Raw genomic sequence first — 24,017 nt, 5'->3', positions numbered from 1 at the left:
GAAGATCCTTAAAACCACAGTGATGGTGTGTACATTTTTTTTTTTTGCTCTCCTAAATCATTCTTGTTCAATCTTGTTGGGCAAACTGGCTTTCAGGCTGAGACTCACTGTGCCAGAGATTGCTTTCCTGATATATTTTAATAGGCCTAAAGAGGTGAGGACATTGCTGACTAGAAATAAGGAAGAATATGAGGTCAGGAGAAAAAAAAGCAGTATTTTAAAATCTTGGGAAGTAAGGAAGTCTTTGTGGACCTTGGTGGTGGAGTTCCATTGTGTTATCATCAAGGGTCCCTGGAGTTTCACTGTTGCTGTTTATGACCGTGTGGCTCTGTGGCAGGATTCCTTTGTCTGCCCTAAGTAGTCTAGCAGGTGGAGAATTTGGTTTTCCAGAAACGTGTAATTGTCCCACATGGTCCTGCAGTACAATGACTTTTGCAGACAATCCCAGAGGGGGAAGAAAAATCAACATTTAAGTGTGTGTGTGTGTGTGTGTGTGTGTGTGTGTGTGTGTGTGTGTGTGTGTGTGTGTGTGTGTGTGTGTGTGTGTGTGTGTGTGTGAGAAAAAAAAAAAAAAGTTTCATCAATCCTAGCCAAATTGCTGTAACAGCTCTCTTGTCTGTCTTTACCGACTTCTTCCTTTTTAGTGCTCACTTCAGTCATTTTTCACATCTTCCTTGTATGTCTCCCCAGCCTGTTTCTTTTTTTTGTTCCAAATTTACTCCCCCTACTTCTCCTTCTGTCTACCCCCACCACCCCCACCTTTTTTACACTTCAAAGCTTTTAGAGGGTGTGTGATCTGTGTGGTGGGTCTCTCACGCATACAGCTCCCCAGCAGCAGCGCTTCCGCTCACTTATGGAGGTGTGTGTGTGTATGTGTGTGTGTGTTTGATAGTGTGCAAAAACAGTACAAGGTAAAAAATTTATGGTATCTATCAAAAGCCCATTTAACAGCAACTGTTTTTTGGCCTCAAATAGCAGGAGACAGGAACACTTTTTGTGCATACGTGCACATGCGTCTACCAAATCATGTGGCCTGTCTGGTTTCTGTTCATATCAGCTATTTTGCTTCCTGTAACCTCCACTCACAGCCTAAATAGTCCATTTCCTTGCGATAAGGGAAACCTCTCAAACGCGATGTATCTGAGTGAACCAAGGCAAAGTTTAATGGAAAATGTGTAACCCAAAGTGTACTAAAATCACAAATGTCTTGTTGCTAATTTTTTTTTCTCACTCTTTTCTTCAGTCTATTTTGCTCCTCGGTGCTGTGGCGCTGGTGTGTTTGGGCCTGGACCTTCTTTTCCTCCTCTTCTACTCTTTCTGGCTTTGCTGCCGGCGACGCAAGAGTGACGAATCCTCACACTCCCATATGCACTCCCAGCAGCCTAGCGCCGACTGCTGCTGCACCGCTTGGTGCGTCATCATTGCCACACTCGTCTGCAGGTGAGAGGTTATCCCTATGAGAGTGATGCTCCTGTACAATATAATAAAGCTATTTGTGCTTGAGTATGTTTAACACCATCCACTTTTGCATCACAGTCTATAAGATGTGTTGTTTTTAGGATGGTCCAGGCTTCAGTGCTCTTGCATTTCATTCACTTTGAATGAACTGACATCATGTGTTGCCAAACTGAATTGTGGATCTGATGCTTCACTTTGCTTGTGCTAAAAAGTTGAAGAAGTTTCAACTTTTCAAGTGTCAAATCAGCCATGTGTATTCAAATGTTTCAGCACTAGCTAGATCTCTTTGGCTTGCCTTGTGAGTGCTTGGTTATTTTTGGTAGTGCTGCGTTCATTTGAAGTGGGAAGTCAGGAATTCTGACTTATAAGACGGAATTTTCAACTGGAAGGAGGTAAATTAGACCATCAGTCCTGCAAAAAAAAAAAAAAAAGTGATGAGGGATGCCGCTCGTTGGCAGTGCTTAAGTGTGAATTCTCCCATAGGGTTGAGCCAGCATAATTAGCTATTCTCTAGAAAGAGTTGCCCTGTAACCTGGACTCAAACTTTCTCAGGGGATTGCTAAGAAAAGCATTATACAGCTAGTTGGTGTACAGCATGTCACTAAAAAGGGATGCAGGCTTGTCCTGATTGACTAACAGGCTTAACAGTAATGACTGAAGGCACACTTTTTAAATATTTTTTTATCTGTAGTCACTGTTAATCAGAACAAGTCTTTTCCCACATAACCATCACTAGGGTTTACAGAGAATGGGCTGAAAAAGAGAAAATATCCAGTGAGCAGCAGCTCTCTGGGTGCAAATGCCTTGTTTATGTCACAGGTCAGAGGAGAATGGCCAGACTGCTTTGAGCTGATAAGAAGGCAACAGTAATTCAAATAACCACTCGTAACAGCTGTATGTATGCAATGAATGCACGTGACATCCAACCTTGAAGTAGAAGATGGATCCATGCTTTGTGGAAAGCATGGATCCATCGTGTCTTGTATCGGTGGTTCAGGCTGTGGTGATGGCATAATGGTGTGGAGGATTATTTTCTTGGCACACTTTGGGGCCTTTAGTACCAACCAGGGTTATAATAGTTTTGGATTTTACATTATAGTTTAGTTTTAGTTAGTTTTTACTTTTTTTTCTTTAATTCAGTTAGTTTTAATTAGTTTTCAGAGTGGTTTTGCTCGTTTTTATTAGTTTTTATTTTTGGTTTCATGCTTAGTTTTAGTTAGTTTCAGTTAGTTTCAGTATTAGTTTTAGTATTTTCATACCTAATCAGGTGCAAGATTCAAGGCGCAAAAGTGACTATTGTGTAATGAAAACTTGACAAAAGATACAGTTTAAAGAAATATATTCAACAACCAACTGTTCACAAGACATGCTAAATGTGTGTAATATTAAGGACACACATGAACATCAACAGGGAGAAACAAAGAAAAACATGAACTCCCAAACTCAATAAATTCTACAATAAACTCCACAATAAAGTTCAGCATCAGTGCAGTAGATTAACAACAGCTACATGTGGTGACAAAAACAAACTCTTTGAAGGAGTCAAAGCTCAAATCCATCTGCATCCTGATGTTCTCACCACCTGAAGCTGCTTCTGTTTTGGAGCTAGCTTGGTTAGATGCTGCTAATTAAACCTGCAGGGTCTTTGTGGCCTCTGTACATAGCCTACGGAACTTGCCGACCTCATGTCCACATTTATGCTTGTGTAGCTGGATTGTGAGTGTTAATTACCTTGTGGTCGTGTGCAGGTGTTTGTACTCAAAGAACCTCCATACGGGACTCTGCCGCTTTCTCGGCAGACCGCAGCTATTACTTTGCGGACCAGCGCGGTGAGCGCACGCACATGCGCACTCACACACACAGTTGTCCTGTGGCGCTCCCAGCTTAAACTCGGAGAGCGGAAAAAATGATTTCATATCAATCCACAAGGCTTAAAAAAAAAACAAGTAAATGAAAGTCAGCTTATCGATAATTTCAGTTAGTTTTAGTTAGTTTTGTAAACTCGCAATTCAGTTTTAATTAGTTATCGTTTTTTCCTTTTAATTATAGTTTTTATTTATTTCAGTTAACGACAATGTTTTTTCAATTTCAGTTTTCGTTATTTCGTTCGTTTTCGTTAACTATAATAACCCTGGTACCAACTGAGCATCACTTTATATGTATGTTTTTATGTTTGTTTATATGTAACTCTGTATATCGCTCCCAGTTTTGGCCAGGAGTCCCTTGTTAAAGCAATTTTAAATCTGGAAAAAATAAATTATAAAATAAAATAAAATAAATAAGAAAAACACCACAGCCGAGGATTGTTGCTGACCATGTCCATCCCTTTATGACCGCAGTGTACCCATCTTCTGATGGCTGCTTCTGGTCCAGCAACAAATCATCTCAAACTGGCTCCTTAAATGTGACTTCAGTGTGTGATTTCAATGCAATAGAGCACCTTTGGGATGTAATGGGAGATTCACATCAGTGTGGTGGTATCAGGTCAATATGTATCAAAATCTCTGAGGAATGTTTCCAGCACCTTGTTGAATTTGTGACACAAAGTAAGTGAAGCAATAATAGAGACTCATTATCTCAAATACCACAGTAACTATACACAGTACTGCAAATGCTCTTGAATTAATAGTTATTTACAGACACTAAAAAGTTGTCATGTTGAAATAGAGAGGATGTGATAACAGCTGATAATAGTGATCCAGTGTTTCTCCTAACATTGTCTAACGGGTCCTTCATAAGAAATCATAGTGAAAAAAAGTTGGTTAGTGCACTAGTTTAGCATCAGCTCAGGGCTAAATTTACTACTGCATTTTGCAGTCATTTACGGTCAGGATAGTTTCTCTTCTCTCTGCTGCTCTGTTTCACCATGCGTGCCTGTGTGTGTTTCACTGGGTGTGGGGGGAGGGGCCAGCCAAGTAGAACAGTTGAAGTAACGATAAGGAAGGTGTGGAGACTGCTGACAACTCATTATGTCACTTTAAGTGTAATAAAGTCTTTCCGGTACATGTTTGTTGCTGAAGGTGGGGAAGCTAGTCCTGGTCAGAGGATCAGCAGATCTGTTGCAGCTGCACGTCCTGACAGGCAAATAGATAAATGAAAAGAGGGTGACAGTGAAATGCGTCATAGGTGGCAGGGGTGGCAAGTCACAATTCCTGCTTCCGCATATACCATGATAGATTTGAGTCTAGCTGTTGCACTGTTCACATGCCTGAAGCCCATGTGGTGTATGTGGGAGCCAGCCAGGCCATTACACTTCAGTGTTTGTGTTTATCTGAAGCTTGTGTGCATTCTTGAGTTTTTTTTAACCCAAGTGACCCAGCAGTAGGATATTTTGATCACAGATACTGGACTGTGCGGACTCTGCTCTTGCAGGCACACAAACACACATTACACGCACGTTTCTGCCCGCTTCGAGACGCACACAGGCTGTTCCTCTTTCATTTATGCTCATCAATTTTCTACCTCTCCTCTCTTGACTTTTTCCTTCCTCTCTTTCCATTTCTACATCTCTGCTAGTCCTCCTCCTTTATTTATTATTTCTCTCTGTTCAGCCTTCTTCCTGGCCTAGAAAGGTTGCCATGGAGACAGAAGCAGATTTGATGCAGAGACGAGAAATGAATTATACAGTCGGGGAAGCTGTCTTTGTGTGTGTGTGTGTGTGTGTGTGTGTGTGTGTGTGTGTGTGTGTGTGTGTGTGTGTGTGTGTGTGTGTCCGTTAGCATGAATCAGAGCTGAAGAGGTTTTAATACGTTATGATTAGCTATATTTCTTATTGAATATGGATCAGAGAATACATGAACATGAATTTGTGTTTGATTGTGTGCGTGTGTGTGTTTGTGTTTGTGTGTCCAGACGTTTTTTTGTTGTTGTTGTTTTCTTTTTGGTCCATTAATATGACATCATGCGCTATTTTTGGCCCAGCGCCAGCTACATGTGGACTTCCTCCATTTGTGTGCAGCTGTAGTGTGTTTACACAGGAGATCGTAGCTTGCTTTAGCTTCTTTTGCTGTCGTTGTGAAAAGAGTAGGCGATCAGGCAAAAAAATGCTGAGTACTTTTTGAATATTTGTACTCTGTGTACCTTGAAAATATATGCCACACCACTGGGAGACCAGATAAGGTAACATGAGGCCAGGGCTGTTGAACCGAGACTGACTGTGAGTGAATGAATGTAAAGAGCATTTAAAGCTGGATTCCTAGGAAATCTGAACCTAGAAGGGGAATGATTGAAATAATTATATAGAGAGATCATCAGAAAATGGGCATACCTTAAATTGCTGAAAAAAATGGTCAGATATGTCTGTATATTCTTATATATTGGTGAGAGAATCCAGAAGCAGGACACAGAGGGAGGCAGGGATAACAACAAGGACGGAACGTTTATTGGCCAATCAAAACCCCATGCAGAGTCCAATTTGAAAAGGCAAACAAGAATCCATGAAGGAGGCAAAAGAACAAGGAGCAAGAGGAAGACTCACAGGGAACAAATGGGAGAACAACAGGGAACATAAACAGACAATCTAACATACATTGATTGGTGACTAGATGTAGCTGAAAACGGTCAACAACAATCTCAAAGGAGGGAAACAAAAGCAGGAAGTACAACCAAAACGAGACATTAGAAAACAAATCTTTAAAGTAAAATAATAATAACTAACAATGAGGCATGAAGACTGTAACACTAAACGAGATGACAGAAACTGTTGGACACACACAGGAGGAGGCGATAACACTAAAACTAATAAAAGCCACAGGGACTGTGACACTGTTGCCCAGATTTGTATCATGTTCCTCCATGCATGTATCCTATCTTTGTATCAATTTAGTTTAATGAAAATGTTTTTTATGACTTTAGTGTGGATAGTGTCTGAAATTAAAGTCTGGAAGGGGGCCTGGTTGGGCTCCAGGATAGCTCAGGGCGTGAGCAGGTGACCATGTGTGCCGCTTGGCTGTGTGGCAGGCGCAGGTTCGAGTCCCAGCTTGTCGCCATTTGCTGTGTGTCTTCCCCTGTTTCTGCTCTCCTGTCTATCTCCACTATCAAAAAAAGGCCAAAAAACCCCCAAAAAAGTAAGGGGGTCTGGTAAACACAAATTGGATTAATGCATCCCCCAGAATAGTCATAATATTCTGCCTGTAGTAAGACATGTTTTTAATTGTCTGAATGCTGTTTGCTAATTGGATGCATTTTCTTTGGACTGCAGTGAATCTGTTTGGACTGGAATTCATCTTAACCTAGTTTTGACTGCGTGCAATGTTTACTCTCTTATCTACTGAGCTCCATCTGACTGCATTTAAGGGTGCTCATTTAGGTACAGCAAAGCATTTTTAGCTTATGAAGTCAGTTGATGTGAGTTGAAAGTGGACTGAAGCAGAAACTAAGCAGAGCTCTGACTCTCTGAGGTAGCGTCATTCAAAACAGCTTGCTGTTCCTCAAAGGCAAAATGATGTCCTAGTGATGTATTTGTGTTCTCCTGTTTGGAGCTTGTTTTTATTATCAGAACTAAGCTGGGCAGTGTTTGCTGTTATTTGATTTCTGAACTTTTGCCTTAATAAGGACCCCTGTCTGTCTCATATCCTAAGCTTATGCAATCTAATGAAAGGAGCGGCAGGTATTAAACCAGGAAGGAAAGGAGGGATAAATGGAACTAAGAGACAGGAGTGGGAGAGAGAATTGGTGTTAGGCGAGAAGAAGAGGATGAGTAAACAGGAGCTGAGGGAGGTGGTTGACTGTTCAAGCTCAGATCGCATGGAGGATGGAGCGAGATGGTGGGAGGCAGGGATGGGTGGAGAAATGAAGACATGAAGTAGACAGTGGGTACATCGACACACGCGTTAAAGTGCCTCCATGCTTGGATTTATTGACATTCTGTTTTTTTCTTCTGTGTTTGTGGTTTTATGTCACATATGTCGTAAAACACAGACACACACACACACAAACACATGCACACACACAATGTAGACCCTGTTGTAACATGTGGCTACTCAAAATCTAATGGGCTAGAATGAATTGCCTTAACAATGGCCATAAATTTCTCTCTACAAATCTGTCTGGTGTTAGTGTGCAGACAGAGGCATCATCAATACAAAGCATACAGTCAGTCAAGCATGCATACAAAGGGAGGGCAGGGAGGCACAAGAGCTTTTACAGGCTAAGTGAGAACATAAAAGCATAGTGGGGAGGGGGATGTAGGGGGAAAAGAGTCGGGAGTGACAAAATAGAGAGTGGAGAAGATTTCTCTGATGGGGGCGTTGAGTGTGTGAGGGGTTAGTCGTAGCATGAACATGGTTAAGGAGGACCTGAGTTTGGGATAAAGGGTGTTGGAGGCCAAGAACCCTAGATATTGTAGTATATGTAATGTGTGAGTGTGGGTGCAGAGCTGCAGAAGGATCATATTATTTGAGGTCTGGTGACCCAATTATTGTTTGGACTGTGTGTGTGTGTGTGTGTGTGTGTGTGTGTGTGTGTGTGTGTGTGTGTGTGTGTGTGTGTGTGTGTGTGTGTGTGTGTGTGTGTGTGTGAGAATCATTCCTGGTAGCCCTATTGTTGCCTGAGGCTTTAGGGTGACACCAAAGCAAAAAAGCTAAGAGCTCAATGTCGCCTGTTGCTGGTTCACAGAGCAACTACATTCAGCAGCTGCATTCAGTGGGTTCTTATGTATGATATGGATATGTGTATAGCAAAAAAGAAAAAAAAAAACATTTTGTCTTCTGCCTTCCTTCTAGTGCTGGCATAGCTGTAGGATTCTATGGAAACGGGGAGTCAAGTGATGGAGCCACTCGTTTGGCGTACTCCTTCCGTCATGCCAACCGCACCGTGTCTGGAGTGGAGAAACTGGTAGTTATCCACTGATTGCAAAACATTTTTCTTTTTTTTTTCCTGGATACGTGTCCTCCGAAAGTCCTTATCCTGATGACAATTCTTTATGTCTAGGTGTCAGACAGCGCCCTAGCCTTAAACCAGACTGTGGAGGAGAACTTGGTCCAGTTAGAGACAGCCTTCCAGGATCAGACAGATTATGTGTCCATTGTCCAGAAGCTCCAGGGACAGCTGGATGAGCTGGTGAGGCTGATGGTCGATGTTCCGTTCTGGTCCAATACTGAGATCTCCCTGGAGGACTTGGCCCGCAAAACTGAGGCCTTTGACTTTTACAGGTAATTACTAACAAATGTGCATTTTTTTTTTTTGCTGGCTCAAACTCAAGACTACTCTTAACATTCAATGAGTTTTAGCGACAACAGCCGGGATACTTGTTGGCGATGCAAAGCTGATGGGTACCAGGTTAAACCTATTTCAGCTTTAAGACCAGAGCCTGAAGCAGCTACCAGTGGGAGGGTAGGTTGACACACCAGCAACTAATCATAATCTATAAAGTTACATGTGGGCCCAGCTTTAGCTCTAATTAGAATGAAGGCTACCTGCTGTTATACATTGGATCAGATATGTCATGATGTACCATCAAATGGAGAAGCCGAGATACACTTCAAAAGGGTTCCTTAAAAGATATTAGATGTTAGATGTTACATGTTAGATTCAACTCATTGTCATTGTGCACACAAGGCACACAACGAAATGATCGTTCCAGATCACTCATCCAGAGACGAGCATCTGCGGTCATGCAGCCAGAGACCGGCACTACCGGTATATATATTCAGTGAGTTTATGGAGAATCTGTCCTTCCCAGCAGCTTGAGAATGAATGGATACTCTAATCTGAGCATGAATAGTTTTTGTCCCTCTTTTTTAGGGGTTTCTTTCAATATTCCGACTGTTTTTGTTAGCCTGCTTTGTTGCAGTTTGGAGCAATGACAAATAAAGTGGTGGAAAAATAAAGTCCCGAAGCTTTGGAAGCCCAGTGACTGTACATTCATGCAATTATGAGACTAAAACTAATAAAATAACTGAGGGGTCTGACCTTGAGATGTCGTTCTGTGATAAATTTCCTGGTAAAGTATTAATTAGCTCATTCCTTGTGTTTTTTGCATTGCATATCTATCTGTTTGACTTGGTGTTGAGTGTTTGTGTGAAACACTGAAAATTATTTTTATTTACAGGTGGTTGGGGTACCTCGGCTTGCTGCTATTTGACGTTCTCATTTGTCTTCTGGTGCTGTTTGGCCTGATACGCAACTCTAGAGGAACTCTCATTGGGTGAGTTACTTTACATCACAGACCGAAATCTGCTCCTATTGGATGACTCAGATCCTGTCTGCCTCTGTGTCTGCTAAAACTGCCTTGTGTATGTCGTGTTGGTAAGCTGAGTCGCACTTTAAAAAGATGCTTTGTTTTTTTTGTTCTTCAGAGTGTGTCTGCTGGGAGTTCTGACTTTGATCATCAGCTGGGGATCGCTGGGCCTGGAGCTGGCTGTTGCTGCTGTAAGTGTAGCCATGGCAACATTGCCGAGCTCGCTGTCTCTGCAGTGATGTAATCTTTACCCACTGCTCGAGTGAGTGCGTTCAGCATGTTACTGTAGCCTGATGTGTCATGTGTGCTCACCCCACAGTCAGCCAGCGACTTCTGCGTCTCCCCTGATGCGTACATCACCAGGGTGACCAAGGAAAACGCTGTCATTAACCAAGGTACGGAGACAAGAAAATAAAGCTCTGGTCATTTAAAAAAAAAAGAAAAAGCTTTTTGTGGTTCAGATAATCATAAAATGAATTCAACAATCACACTTTTCATGAGGGCGATTCAAAGATGGTGCACTATTTATTTATTTTTTAAACAACATTTATTTTTTGAGCACCTTCGGGGAGGAGAGGCTCTCCACTTCTAAAACAAAGTACCTTCACAGCCCAGTTACAGACTTTACGTTCTATTCCCTTCTTACGGGAAATAGTGGTTGGAGATGGTAGCACAACCAAAATTATTGCGAGTGTGTGCAGTAATCTTCCACATGGAAGGGGGGGCAGGTTTGTGACCACTCACAGCCAGTTGCCCTCTTTAAATCAACTTTGGTGCATCAAGACAGAGATGAAAAAGGAGTCAGTCTGCTGTTGGTCTGCTATCAGTGTGCGATTAGATGGGGTCAAGTTGGCAATTACGTGCAGTCTGTTTGTGATAATGCAGCAATTAACTGTAATAAATCGCTGAAAATCGCAAATCTGTCGCTGTCTCTTGCAGACCTGTTGTTGTCTGCATACACAGAAATTCACATTAATGACTTATATTCAGAGTCCAGCCAGAACCTCATAGATGTGAAGCAGAAATTCCTCCGTAAATAGTGACGTAGCTGCTGCAGGACAGTAAATTAACCGCACAATGACAGGCTTTTGGTAACCTTGCTTTTATACGGGAATGCAATTGTTGCAATCCCTTGTTGGAAAGAGACACGTCAGAGACAAGTTTCACTCACCGGCGCGTACTGGCTCAAGACTGTCGGCATGTCTGTGTTTAGAAATTGGACGGCAGTCGTTTTCACAGCTTCACCAGTCTGTCTGAGAGTGACTGCAGTTAGTCCAAGTTGGTTCGCAGTTGTTTGGAGAGACCTGTCCTGTCTTAAGTTTGAAAGTAGTTGCCCAAACATGTTGCACGCGCAACCTCTGGTTGACCTGCTGGTCGCCGCAGCTACTTGCAGTTGGTTGCCGAATGTGGAAAAAAAAATTCATGTGCAATCACCAGGCAACCTGGTGATAGAGTAATTAAGTGTAATAAAGTATCCTTTATATGTCAGCATTTACAAGAAACAGTACTGCTAATGTATGCTGATCGGCCAGTTAAGGATTTACAGTAGGACGCGCTCCAAGGTCGGAGTTATAGACTAGAACTAAAGTTATGGAAAAGAACTTTATTGATCCTTTGCAGCAGAAGCAGCAGTTAACACTAATACAATATATGATGCTATAAGAATGCAATATAAATACTATATATAATACACAATATAAATACTATGTAAATAAGAATATTATATACACAATATAAAATCTCCAGTACCAGTCAAAAGTTTGGACACACGTGTGTGTCTTCTATTAAAAACCAAATTCATTTTTTTTGGTTCTTTTACTCGCTGAATGTTTTGGTCTACAGCTCCTGGAGCGGGGATTCTCATGTTTGGAAATTTTCTGTTAATTATAAATTATGATCATTTTATGGTAAAGGGATGTTAGGAGCAGCCAACAAAATATTGGCACCCTATACACAAATATTGCATGTTGACAAATGGTGTGAGCAGAAACATCTCGAACAGAGTCCGTTTTCCTCACTGACAGCTGAATCTCACCCTGACATGTTGCTGCTATTTAAAGAAACAAGTGTGTGTGTGTGTGCGTGTGTGTCCAGCGGGATTGTGTTTGATTGGCACTCTGGTATCTAAAAGCTCTCACTCTCCCTTCTCTCTGTGCTCACTGCAATGCATCAGCAGCCCTGTACTCCCCGCCCGGTCTACCCCAGCTTGTCTCAGATTCACAGAAAAAAAAAAACAAAAAAAACCTGAGTACATTTTGTTTTTCATTTAATTCTATTTGTTCTCTCTTTCCATCCTTTTATATCCCTCTTTACTTCTCAGTTGCTCCTTTTCTTCCTTTCCCTCCCTCGCTCGCCTCCTTTCACTCATCTAATGACTTTTGTTTGTCTGTCAGTTGTTTCCGCTCTATCTGTTTACTGTAGCGCGCAGATGTTGCCTCTTTAACACACACGTGAAACACACACAATTATGCCTGAGTGGCACTGCAAACATGGCTCAGAGGACGCATATTGGATATTTTTTACACATTCATTCCTAACGTTTGCATCATTATAGTGATATGTATTTATTGGCATATTCCCAGATATCCTGCAGTATTACCTGAGCTGCAGCTCTGGACAGATTAACCCCTTTCAGCAGGTAAGGTCTTTGTCATTGCCTTTGCTTCATTGGAATGCATTTTTCTGTGATTTCCTCTTTTCAGATTTGGATTTGCAGAAAGAAAAAGACGAGGCTGCTTTGCTTTTTTTTTTTTTTTTTTTTTTTTTTTGCAGAGGCTGTCGGGGAGTCACAAAGCATTGGTGGAGATGCAGGATGATGTGGCAGAGTTACTGAGATCAGCAACACGTGATTTTGCCAGCACCAAGGTGTGTGTGATGATCTGAATGTGCCAGGACAGATGGGTTTATCTTGTGCATGTGTGCGCGTGTGTTTGAATGTACATAAAGGCGGATATTTACAGTGTATTTGAGCATACATGTGTAACCTTTGCTTTGTGTGTGCAGGGGAGTCTCGAGCAAATCCAGTCTGTGCTGAATTCCACTGAAGTCGGCCTGCACCAGCTGACTGCTCTTGTTGACTGTCGCAGCCTACACATGGTGAGTTACAGTGTGTGTTGTGGTAAAGACGACGTCTTTAACTGAAGCTTAATTTAGACGTGCAGTGAATCTACGGCATGGCCTACGCAAGTGGCTGATGCCATGGCCAGCATTTATAAGTGCGCGGGCTGCATCAAGGCGACATGTAGTTTCATTTCTAGGGAGGTGTATGTCAGATCACGCCGTAGGTTACAGTGTAGGCTTTCAGAAGGGTTTGCAGTTTTGGTGAATTATACATCCCCCGTGACTCCTCTCCTCTCCTTGGGTTGCTTAAAGATGTAAAATAGTTTTATGTTTTTCTTTATATGACTGTAAATAAGGAATCGAATCATTAAAGAATCAGTTATATCTCCTCTCCTCTCCTCCCCTCCCCTCCCCTCCCTGCTCCCTCCTCGTAGGACTATGTCCAAGCACTGACTGGCCTGTGTTATGACGGCGTGGAGGGTCTCATCTACTTGGTTCTCTTCTCCTTTGTCACCGCTCTGATGTTCTCCTCTATTGTGTGCAGCGTGCCACACACCTGGCCGGGCAAGAGGTAACACACACACACACACACTCATCCACAGATTCTCTCATGCACTCACACAAAGCCTTTACATCCCTAAATCCATCTCCTTAGTTAACTAACGACTGACACGTTACTAGCTCGTTAACACCTTACTGTAATTGTGTAACTGAATTCAGCTGGTGGACTTGTTAACAGTGGAAAGACCCATAAAGAATCTACTTGGTGCCCATGCATGTCATTCTTTTTAAGTGTATCTGCCTCCCAAACTGTTGTATCACTCTGTACATCTTCCTGCCTGTCTTTGCACATCCATCCAGTTTATTTTATTGTTTGCCGTTGGCACCGCCAGTCTGGCTGAACGTTGTTTGTATGTTTGTACATATCTCTTATTTTCTTTTCTCCTCTTTGGACTTGGAGCACCAGTGTTGTGTTAGATTATATATCACCACAGTTTTTTTTTTTGGTTTTTTTTTTTTTGTTCTGTGCCCCACTTCCTCCTTATGTTCCTTCCCTTCCTCCTCTCCCCTCTGTCCTGATTTGGAAATGCTTTGGGCTTCAGCGAATGGTGATGCATATTGAGGAAACCGAACGACCCCCGTGGTCAGAATAACAACCCATTCAAACAGATATTAAAAATCAGAGAAAGAGCGTTTGACTGGACTCGCAGTGACCGTTTCACTCTGAATGATTTGAATGATGCAACAGCTGTGCCAAAAAAAAATTTTTTTTGTTCCCCCTTTTACATTTGTTGTTTTGGGGCATGAATCACCAGCAGTATCAGTGTATGGCCCAACAGGTATGAAGAAGTAATCAACAATGTCTCTGAATTTAACAAAAACAAGTGCTCACTGGGTCTGTTCCCTGTAAGACTGAATGTGCTGCAACCATCTGTTTGAGGGGCGGCAAACTAGAGTTTTGGTTTACTGAATGAAACACCTCCATCTGGTGGCCAGCCAGGGCAATAACACCCCCTGTCGCTGTTAGGGCCAGGCTAATTTATTCTTCATACAGCTTCCTCCCCTTTTAAGTTAATTGAAACTACTCCAGTCTGATGTTATATTATTCATATATGGACAGCTGGTATAGAGTTGCAAAAAAAAAAAAAAAAAACCTGAAAAAAAATAGCCTAGGTCCACATGCATTTTTGTGATTGTCCTTAAATTGTAGAATCCTGTGCTTTTCTGCAGCCAGAAATCCAACTTCCAAATCAGCACGTATCTTATTTGAAGCCTCATTTTGTTACGTTGCTGGCCGTTTTACATTTTTGACTTTTTTTTTTTTTTTTTTTTTTTGTCTGAAAATGGTTTGCCCAAACCAGCCATATTATCTTTATTTTTTTCCTGATGTTTTTTTGCTTTATTTTCATGGAGCACACAGAGATGCATGAATTATGTAAGAGAATATTCTTGAAATCGGGCACTCTTTAAACAATTCGACATGTTAATAAAAGGAGCAAATTCCCTCTGCTAAAATAGTGGATGACTGCATGAAGAAAATGACATGCATGTTTCTACCAATGAAATGCAATATGAAGGGTCTGCTGCTTCCTTACAGTTGATGATTATGTAACAACACATAGCAATTGAAAAAAAAGATATATTAATATATGTGTGCACCGTGGGCCTCACTGCACTTGTGGTGGATCTGTTTAGTAGATGAATGCTGCCCATGTTCCTTTTCTTCTTGTTCTGCTTTGGGGCCGGAGGCATAGCCTTACCCAGTCTTTAATATCGGGGAACTCCTGATAGTACAAGTACACCTCCCCCTCTCCTAACCTCCTCTTCAACCACTTGTTTACACTCTGTTGTCTCTCTCGGATCTCCCTCTCCCTGTACCTTTTATTTTATTTTTTTCCCCTCTAATTCATCATGCCCTTTCGTGCCTGGCCCTTACCCTGACCAATTGAAGGATGGATGAGGAAGACGGAGAGGACGAGTCGGGTGCCTCACGCGGCGGTGTGCACGATAACCTGTACCGCGTTCACATGCCCAGTCTCTACAGCTGTGGCTCCAGCTACGGTAGCGAAGCTAGCCTGCCCGCTACAGCCCACACTGTCAGCAATGCCCCCGTCACTGAATACATGTGAGTTAGCACCCACCGCTAGCTAGCGGCTAGCAGGATCATACACTGCCATAGGTAGCTGATGCTTGCCCCCCTGTGATCTAGGCTACAAGCGCAGCAGTGTTTACTGCTTGTGGTAATAAGTTAGAAAAGCTGTTTTTTTTAATATGTATGGCTTGCATGTCGACTGTGACACACTGTCAGCAATATTATTTACTGAGTGAGTTAGTACTCATGTTTTTCTCTGATGCTAAAAAAAACAGCTGCTTGCTGTATTCAGCCAGCCTGCCTATTTAAGCCTACGATGTTAGCAAAAACCTGGTAATGAGGAAAATTCAGTTTTGCACTCGCATAGCATAAGTTAATTTTACCCTGCTTGCTGTTGGCAGAGAACTGAATTGCTTGCAGTGTTTATAATAGCAAGTAGAGAAGAGAAGTAAGCATACATGTGTGTACTGCCTCTGCACAATGATTAAACACAATATGTTTGCTGCAAAGTAAAGAGCTATGCCTTTCAAGCCACAAGGAAACCAGACAGTAAGACTGGGCTTGAAGACGTGTGCTAGTTTGAGGCTTTTGGTCCATTGAAGGCCCACATTCACCAACCCCGTATGTTTACCAGTCCTGACGTCGATACTACAAAGCATACCACAAAGTTGTGGAGGAATGTATTCCTTTTGAGCTTTGCCAGATAGTTTGATGGGGAGTCCTTTACTTTTTGTCAGAGCTAAGCTGTCATTGCATAAGTATGCAGTCTCATATGATTGTTGAATTTGACCTTAAAGAGCAAGAGGGAGCTGCCAGCAGTGGCTAAAACTCCAGATTCCCATAATCCTAAAAAAATAAGTACCACAGCATACAGTTAGAAAGATTGGGAGCTGGTTTGGCAGTAATGTAAATCATACATTTACAGTTAGATGACCAAAGCATGCAAACCCACCACCGTTACACTATAGTGGACTAAAAACACTGGTGTCACACGAGTGACGACTGGTTTTTGTTTATATCTAGCTAAATGGAAAAAAGTGCCGCTTATACAGTCTGGACTATTTCCAGTTCTGTTTTCCATGTTAGGGTTCTGGGTTTCTGTACACACAGTGCCCCTTTGCAGTAATAGAATGAACAATTTTTAGTTTTTTTCATACTTTTAAGATACAGTCTAAGGTTTGTAGGTCTCTCTCTTTTATTGTAGATAAAATACCCGAAGTTATGGAAGTACTTCTCATTTAGCTCCCTAATAAATTTTGCTTGCGCAGGACATTTGTAGCCTGTTATTATGCTAAAATACCTTCTTGAATCCTTTAATAGTTGAAATGTTGGCCTAAAGATTTACTGGCGTATAGCTCTTTTAAATGTGGGCCTCGGGCTAACCTCCTGTGCTTATCCACAATAATAAAAGTCCTATTTTACTGAGTCAGTGTCCCATTGTGAGAGTCAATATTTTTCCTTTGTTCTGAAAGTATGTTAATTACGTTGGACTATGGTCGAGATGTTATAAGTCATTGCTACTATAGTACCAAGCTAAAGTCCCACGTTGGTAATAATTACTGAGGTCATTTGTCAGAGGCCATATGTCAAAGTCATCATATATTAGAGCAGATCAGCAAATCAACAGCACATCAAGAGCTCAGCGGCAGGGTGACGACATGCAGTAACCTCTTATTCTATAATGCAGGAGCCAGAACGCAAACTTTCAGAACCCTCGGTGTGAGAACACCCCCCTGATTGGCAGGGAGTCCCCTCCACCCTCTGTAAGTGCACACTTTCTAGAACACATTCTCCCTCAGCTATCTTCCAATAGCCACAGTGCTGCTGGGACACATTTCAGATCCCACACAGTTGGCATGTTATTCATTTAAGTGCAAAGACACAAAGAAAGAATGGTGTAAATTATTCACTATCTCTGATGTTTCATAGCGTGCTTATTTGTGGATATTGGAAGGTAGCCCCCCCCCACCTCCCACCCCCACCTCCCCATCCCTAAACCACTGCAAGTGTTCTCTGTGCTCACGATAGACCGTGATCATGGATCGCCTTCATGAAGGTCATTTTGGCAGCCTGGGAAAACTGGAAGCTTGAAAAGAAGCCCGTTTGTTAGTCAGATCTGCACTTGGATCAAAAGAGGGGGCAGACTGTTTTGATAAGCGTAACTGTTGGGTCATGTTCGGCTAAAGTTGTCTTCTATTTCTGATGTAAAACGTCTGGTTGGCGCTGTGTGACGTGCGGACCACATAGCATTTATTTTTTTGCTGCTGACCACCTCAAGAGTTTTTTTGTTTTTTGTTCTGAGCCGCAAACATTTTTTGTAAGAAATGACATGCTGACTGTTTTGGCTTTGAAAAGGTGCTGCTGGGCCTGTAGCTGTGGATGTCGTTTCCATACAGTATCACCTGTACACTTTCTACATTACAATATGTGGTGTGACAGCATTTATTGAACCAATCCAAGTCCGATTAGTTTAGGGCTCAGGTTGCATTTCCTGCTCCGTGCAACCTGACCGAACCCTGCAGTCAAGCTCGGTCATTTTTATTGCAATTCGAGCAAACTTGAGCCCAAGCCTCTAAAGTTCCCGCTCCTCCTTCCCCTCCCTTGTTCCCACACTGTGTCTGTGTGTGCATCTTCTGGTCGAGGTGTATGTGTCCTGTGTTTCCCTCACCCTTCACCATTGCACAGCCACAGGAGCACTTATTCCCACCTCCACTGTTGAAATGTAGCAGCCAACAAAATGGCGACCACTCGCCACTCTTAGACAGGGCCGATGGCTGGGCCGCCGTCCTGTGCAGAGCTGCTCTTCTGTCTTCTGCAGCGATGTGGAAACCACAGACCTCCAACTGTAACTACCTAGGTGCTCACGAGAGACCACTAACTCATACCAGGCTAACCTACTACATCAGAAGTAGAGCAACTAACTACGAATGAACCACATCTGCTAATTTACAATAACATCATCCTGACCTGATCAGCTGTTACATAATGAATGACTGTTGTAATCAAACCCCGGCTGTCCAAATGACTGGTCACAGTATTTCTGCTCTTCATGTGTGTTTGTGTTAACGTATCTATCTATCTATCTATCTATCTATCTATCTATGTATCTATCTATCTATCTATCTATCTATCTATCTATCTATCTATCTATCTATCTATCTATCTATCTATCTATCTATCTATCTATCTATCTATCTATCTATCTATCTATCTATCTATCTATCTATCTATCTATCTATCTATCTATCTATCTATCTATCTATCTATCTATCTATCTATCTATCTATCTATCTATCTATCTATCTATCTATCTATCTATCTATCTATCTATCTATCTATCTATCTATCAGCAAGCATTAATCCTTGTTTGTCCATGGTTTCCTTGTCTTCTTTTCATCCCTCTCTTCTGTTTCTTTCTCCCTGCTTCTCATCATTTCCCACTCTTGTCCCTTGCGCTTTTCTTCTTTTTGTGTATCCCCCGCCCCTTCAGTACACCTCCAGTATGAGAGCGAAGTACCTGGCGACCAACCGACCAGACCAGAATCGACGCTCCGTTCCCAATGACCAACTGGATCCCGCTAGCCGGCCTCACCCTGCTGCCAGACCACAGTCCTCAGTCCACTAGAAAGCACTTCAGCCACAGTACTGCCTGAATCCAGTTCTCACAGCCAACAGCAAGATCCAACTCAGTACTCAACACCAGAACTGTGTGCTTTTAAGCACCGACAGGAGTCCAGTTTGTGGAGGTCCACTGAATCTAACACTGACCGGTTCATCAGAAATAACACAACTCATCAACCAGGTATCACAGCACATGACTGCACTTTGAAGCTCAACTTCTACTTCTTACCTACACAAACCAAAATAACCAAAAAGGCAGATAGAAGAAAAGTACTTCCGCTTCTCTTCTTTATGGACGCACACCCCCAAGCTGCTCGATCCACCTCTGCTGCGATGGATCAGCCCTCATAACCACAATGCACGGCCACAAAAGCGCCTCTCTGCAGTTTGTTCTTCTTCTCCACTGGCATCTGTACACTGCCGTCCAGTGAAGGCATCCACGCCACTCTCAGCATTCAACCCCCCCGACACGCTCACACACAGACAAGCACACACACACGCACACATGCGTACTGTACAGAGTTGTAAATAGTGACCATGTGCTTTATTCTGATTTCATGAAAAGTAGACTATTGAATCCTTACTGGTAATGTGGTGTGCTGTGTGTTTATCATGGAAATTGTTGCTGTATCTCTCATGCACACAAACACACACACACACACACAGACACACACGTGCATACACACAGATAGGCAGATAGTCTAACCAAACACTCATTTGTGTAAATAATAAGCCAGTGAATCAGAAAGCCATGCTTAGATGAACTGCACCACTGCATCCACATTCTCTCTTTAGCTTAACATCGTCGTCTAAGACTTGAATTGTGAACTAAAAAAACAAACAAAGTGTGCCCACGTCTCCATACTTGTTAACGTGCGCATATGTTTCATTTATGAGCCAGTAACCCTGTTGTGAAATAACTGCTTTGAACTTTGGGAAATGGAGTTTGAGACAGAGGACATACGAAGGCTCAACCTGTGCCAAAAAACTGAATAATTAAATGAGGGATGCCTGATTCTGCCCTCATTTCCTACTGCCTCCGGACGTCTCGAGAAGTGGGGGGGGGGGGGGGGGGGGGGGGGGTCTCATGTGGAATGTTTTCCCTCCAACTTGGAAGAGTTGGAAGAGGAGAGACACTTGAAAAGGGAAACAGTGGACCAATAGTTGCAACAACACATTTGCGAGGTGCTATGTAAGGTCAGTCGAGATGATCCGGACTGAGGAGGGACAGAAATGTTTTTGTTACTTTTAATGTTTTTTCTTTGTTTGTTTTTTTTAATTCAGGGATGTGTTACATAAAAGCAGTACAAAAGAGAGGCTTTCCATGATTACTAAATGTAAATTGTGTCCTGAAGCCTGAAAAAAAATCCCTGATAAAAAAAATGTTACACAAAATGACAGTGAGTGTTTTTTCTTTTTCTTTTTTTTTGTTTATCAGAACCTGACATTGAGGATGTGATACTGTGACCAACTGTAGTATTCTGTTTCTTCCTGTGCTTTTATTTTGGTGACCTCATATAAACCTTTAGCATCAATAATCGAGTCTTTTATTTTTTGTAAAAAAAAAAAAATTGTATTTTTTTTTTTTTTTTACCCACAAGCACAAATTCTCTTCGAGGTGACTTTGTGAGATGGAGAAGTAAAACTCACTGCCTGGGTCACTGCCAGTGGCTTTTCCTCCCGCTCTCTGTGTATAGTGTATAAAATCAGTAGTTGTGAACCCGTGTGTGTGCATGTGTGTGTGTGTGTGTGTGTGTGTGGCACCACCGCGGCGTGATTGGCTGTTGCTCTAATGTCAGTGTTACTCTGTGCGAGTACAGTGATAATTGTGTCTGACTGGCAGGCAGCAAAGGCCGGCCTATCTAGCCTGAGTCATTTCTACACTGACGTTGCACACACATTAACGCACACGCGCACAAACTTGCTTTACAGACACACACCTTCTATACATACTGCAGTATTATTTAAAGCCCATCTTTCCCTACTTTTTATCCCGTTTACATTCATATCTAGAGCGATAGTAGCAGCACCCCCGCCCCTTTCCCACCCCCCACCACCACATAAATAATCCTTTGCATTATGGGTGATGTAGTATGTAGTAACTGAATTAAAGAACAGCCCCAAATCATGTAGTCAGCCGCCCTGAACTCTCATATGCTATTCCACCACCCTTCCTGTACAGCATTTTAATACTGTCTTATTAATCAATGACCACTTCTCGTGTTTAGCGAGACAATCTTACATGTGTGATTTTACTAGAAAGGAAATGTCCATGTTATGGTAACAATGCTACCTATGGTCTAGTACTTTTACAGTGTTTTATTGCACCATGGATGCAAACAGTGTTAAGATCTGTGGGACTAGTCACTGATTAATGGCCTTTCATAATGTTTTTAAACTCTTACAGCACTCTTCATATCACGACATGTCTTCTTTAATTTTTTTTTTTTTTTACGTTTCTCTGTCTTGTAAAAATCAGACTTTAAAGATAAAATAATAGCTAGTTGTTTTGTAGGAGAATAAAGGCAAGAGCAGCGTTTTTCCTCTCTTATTAATGGTGAATGACTCTCTCTGTCTTGCTGCGTTTTAATAAGACTATTACAGTGTCGTCCGCACACCTGACTTAATGCTGTGTTTGAAGTTCTGTGCCAATGCTCTCTGTGATTTGACTGCTCTGTTGCAGTATGTCATGATGGGGTGGGGTGGGGTGGGCTGTGGTGTGGGGGAGAAAGAGCCACGCTCATTAAGAGTCGGTAAAGAGCGTGTGCTCCTGCGTGGTGTTTACAGGACGTCAAATGCACAACTGTTCAGATGTGAGACAAACGTTTTCTATGGCTGTTTTTATTTTCTGATGGTTTAACTAAGATATTAATGATATACATGTCAAAACTGTGGTAATGATATCATTCAGCCTGGAATAAATGTTTTAAAAAAGAAATTAAAGTAACTTTAACGTACTGATAAAGACTGCTGCTGCTTCAGTTTTTTATCACCATGTTTCTCTTTATGCAGAGTTAGCTCAGAAGGTTTTACCGGGTCTAAATGCACTCAAATATTCAAGGAAACACACCAGGAAACATGCACTTACTGGAAACTTCATTAGTTACACCTTGTTAGTACAAGTACAAGGTGCTGGAAACATTGTGCATCACACAGCTGCTGCAGATTTGTCCATGATGTCACTCTCCTGATCAGCCACATCCCAAAGGTGCTTTATTGGATTGAGATCTGATGACTGTAGAAGCCAGTTGAATACAGTGAACTCACCGTCATGTTCATCAAACCAGTCTGAGATGATGTGAGCCGCGTGACATGAATTTTGTTTACACCAAATTCTGACCTTACCATCCAACTGAGAAATTGAGATTCATCAGATGAGGCGACATTTTTCCAGTCTTCTATTGTCCAGTTTTGGTGAGTCCTGTGCAAAATGTAGCCCCCAAGTTTCCTGTGCTGCTGCCATGGAGAAGCTCTTCTGCATACTGTAGTTGTAATGAGTGGTTATTTGAGTTACTGTTGCCTTCCTGTCAGCTTGAAGCAGTCTGGCCATTCTCCTCTGACATCAACAAGGCATTTTCACCCAGAGAACTGCCGCTCACTGGATATTTGGGCTTTTAGACAGTTCTTGGTAAACCCTAGAGATGGCTGTGTGGGAAAATCCCAGTTGATCAGCAGTTTCTGAAATACTCAGACCAGCCCATTTGCCACATTCAAAGTCACTTAAATGACCTTTGTCTCTGGAGCCTGAAAAAAATGGTAAATGGACTAGCTCTTATATAGCGCTTTTCTACTCAGTCTGAGCACTCAAAGCACTTATACAACACGTTCACATTTACCCATGCACACCAGTACTTCCATGATTAACTAAGCTAAGTGCTTTAATTATCTAACATTCACACTCCAACAGTTGAATCAGAGAGCAACTTGGGGTTAAGTATCTTACCAGGGATACATTGGCATGCAGCAGCCAGGAATCGAACCACTGACCTTCCAATCAGTAGGGGACCTGCTCTACCTCCTGAGCTACAGCCACTCCAAAAAAAAAAGGTGGCCTTCTTTAAGTTTCTTCAAGATGTTTCACAGCTCATCCGAGAGGCTTTTTCAGTTCTCAAACCAAAAGGTGGAGAGACCCAGGTATGTAAACCCCAGTGGGGGTGTCCCCTGGAGGTGGTTGTGACCCACTATTGTTCATGTACATAATCACATGTGCCAAGGTGTGAAAGGAGGCGTGGGTCATTACAATCAGTGGTTTCAGGTAAGTTCAAGAAACTTAGAGATGGGAGTACTATGACCTGGATGACTGAGAACCTACACAGACTTAAATGACCTTTCTTCCTCATTCTGATGGTCAGTTTGAACTTCAGTAGGTCATCTTGACCATGTCTGAATCCCTAAAGTCCATAGAGGTGCTGACATGTGATTGGCTTATTAGGTATTTGCAATAACGGGCAGCTGAACAGGTGAACCTAATAAAGTGGCAGGTGAGTGTGTAGTATGTCTTCACTGTAAGCTGATGTGTTTTAGAAGTCCTGAAATCTCTTCGGTGATACTGAAATATCTGTTTGGCATCCATTCGTTTTCCTTCAATGTGTTCTCAGCTTCCATCATTTCATTATTGATGTGATATATTATAACAGTGTCCTCCTGCATAATCAGAATCAATACCAGTGCAAAGTACATCAGGAAGATAATGAAAGGGACTGGACTGATGGCAGTGAAATGAAAGAGGTACCTCCATTAATCCATTAATAAATTACAGTAACGAGTGCAGCTGATGTGACGTTTTAACCTCTACAGAGCTACGTTTATTTTCGCGCTGCTTTCTTTTGTCTCTCTATAACCCCGAGATTCTTACAGTTTAATAGTAGCAGTTTATAGGGATTTCATCATGAAGAAAGAGCTTAGTATAAGTTACATTTTGTACTACTAAATTAATAAGCAGTACGTTTGAACCTCAGAGGACGTTCCACTCACTGAGCTTCTGTATTTGGAGCAGTAACACCAGCAGTTTACATTTCTGCTGTAAAACTGGAAACAGGAAACTTTTTTTTTTGCTTTACACCGTGAATCAGCAGACAAAGCTTTTCTCTGAAATAATGTATAATC

General features: G+C 42.1%; 1 protein-coding gene across 1 annotated transcript in view; it reads left to right on the top strand.

Annotated features, from left to right (window-relative positions):
* Window positions 1-19,969, top strand: part of LOC115780351 (protein tweety homolog 3-like) — a 29,217-nt gene extending 9,248 nt beyond the window's left edge. Inside the window, exons 3-15 of the mRNA XM_030729506.1 lie at window positions 1,244-1,440; window positions 8,181-8,292; window positions 8,389-8,609; window positions 9,509-9,604; window positions 9,756-9,828; window positions 9,957-10,032; window positions 12,220-12,275; window positions 12,410-12,502; window positions 12,641-12,733; window positions 13,132-13,268; window positions 15,150-15,323; window positions 16,978-17,053; window positions 18,781-19,969. Of these exons, the coding sequence (XP_030585366.1) occupies window positions 1,244-1,440; window positions 8,181-8,292; window positions 8,389-8,609; window positions 9,509-9,604; window positions 9,756-9,828; window positions 9,957-10,032; window positions 12,220-12,275; window positions 12,410-12,502; window positions 12,641-12,733; window positions 13,132-13,268; window positions 15,150-15,323; window positions 16,978-17,053; window positions 18,781-18,915 (1,539 nt within the window). The 3' untranslated portion in view covers window positions 18,916-19,969. The remainder of the gene's footprint in view (window positions 1-1,243; window positions 1,441-8,180; window positions 8,293-8,388; window positions 8,610-9,508; window positions 9,605-9,755; window positions 9,829-9,956; window positions 10,033-12,219; window positions 12,276-12,409; window positions 12,503-12,640; window positions 12,734-13,131; window positions 13,269-15,149; window positions 15,324-16,977; window positions 17,054-18,780) is intronic.
* The last annotated feature ends 4,048 nt before the right edge of the window (window positions 19,970-24,017 follow it).

Source organism: Archocentrus centrarchus, chromosome 1 (assembly GCF_007364275.1).
Source record: "Archocentrus centrarchus isolate MPI-CPG fArcCen1 chromosome 1, fArcCen1, whole genome shotgun sequence".
Taxonomy (NCBI): Eukaryota; Metazoa; Chordata; class Actinopteri; order Cichliformes; family Cichlidae; genus Archocentrus; species Archocentrus centrarchus.
This window is presented reverse-complemented; position numbering and strand designations above follow the sequence as displayed.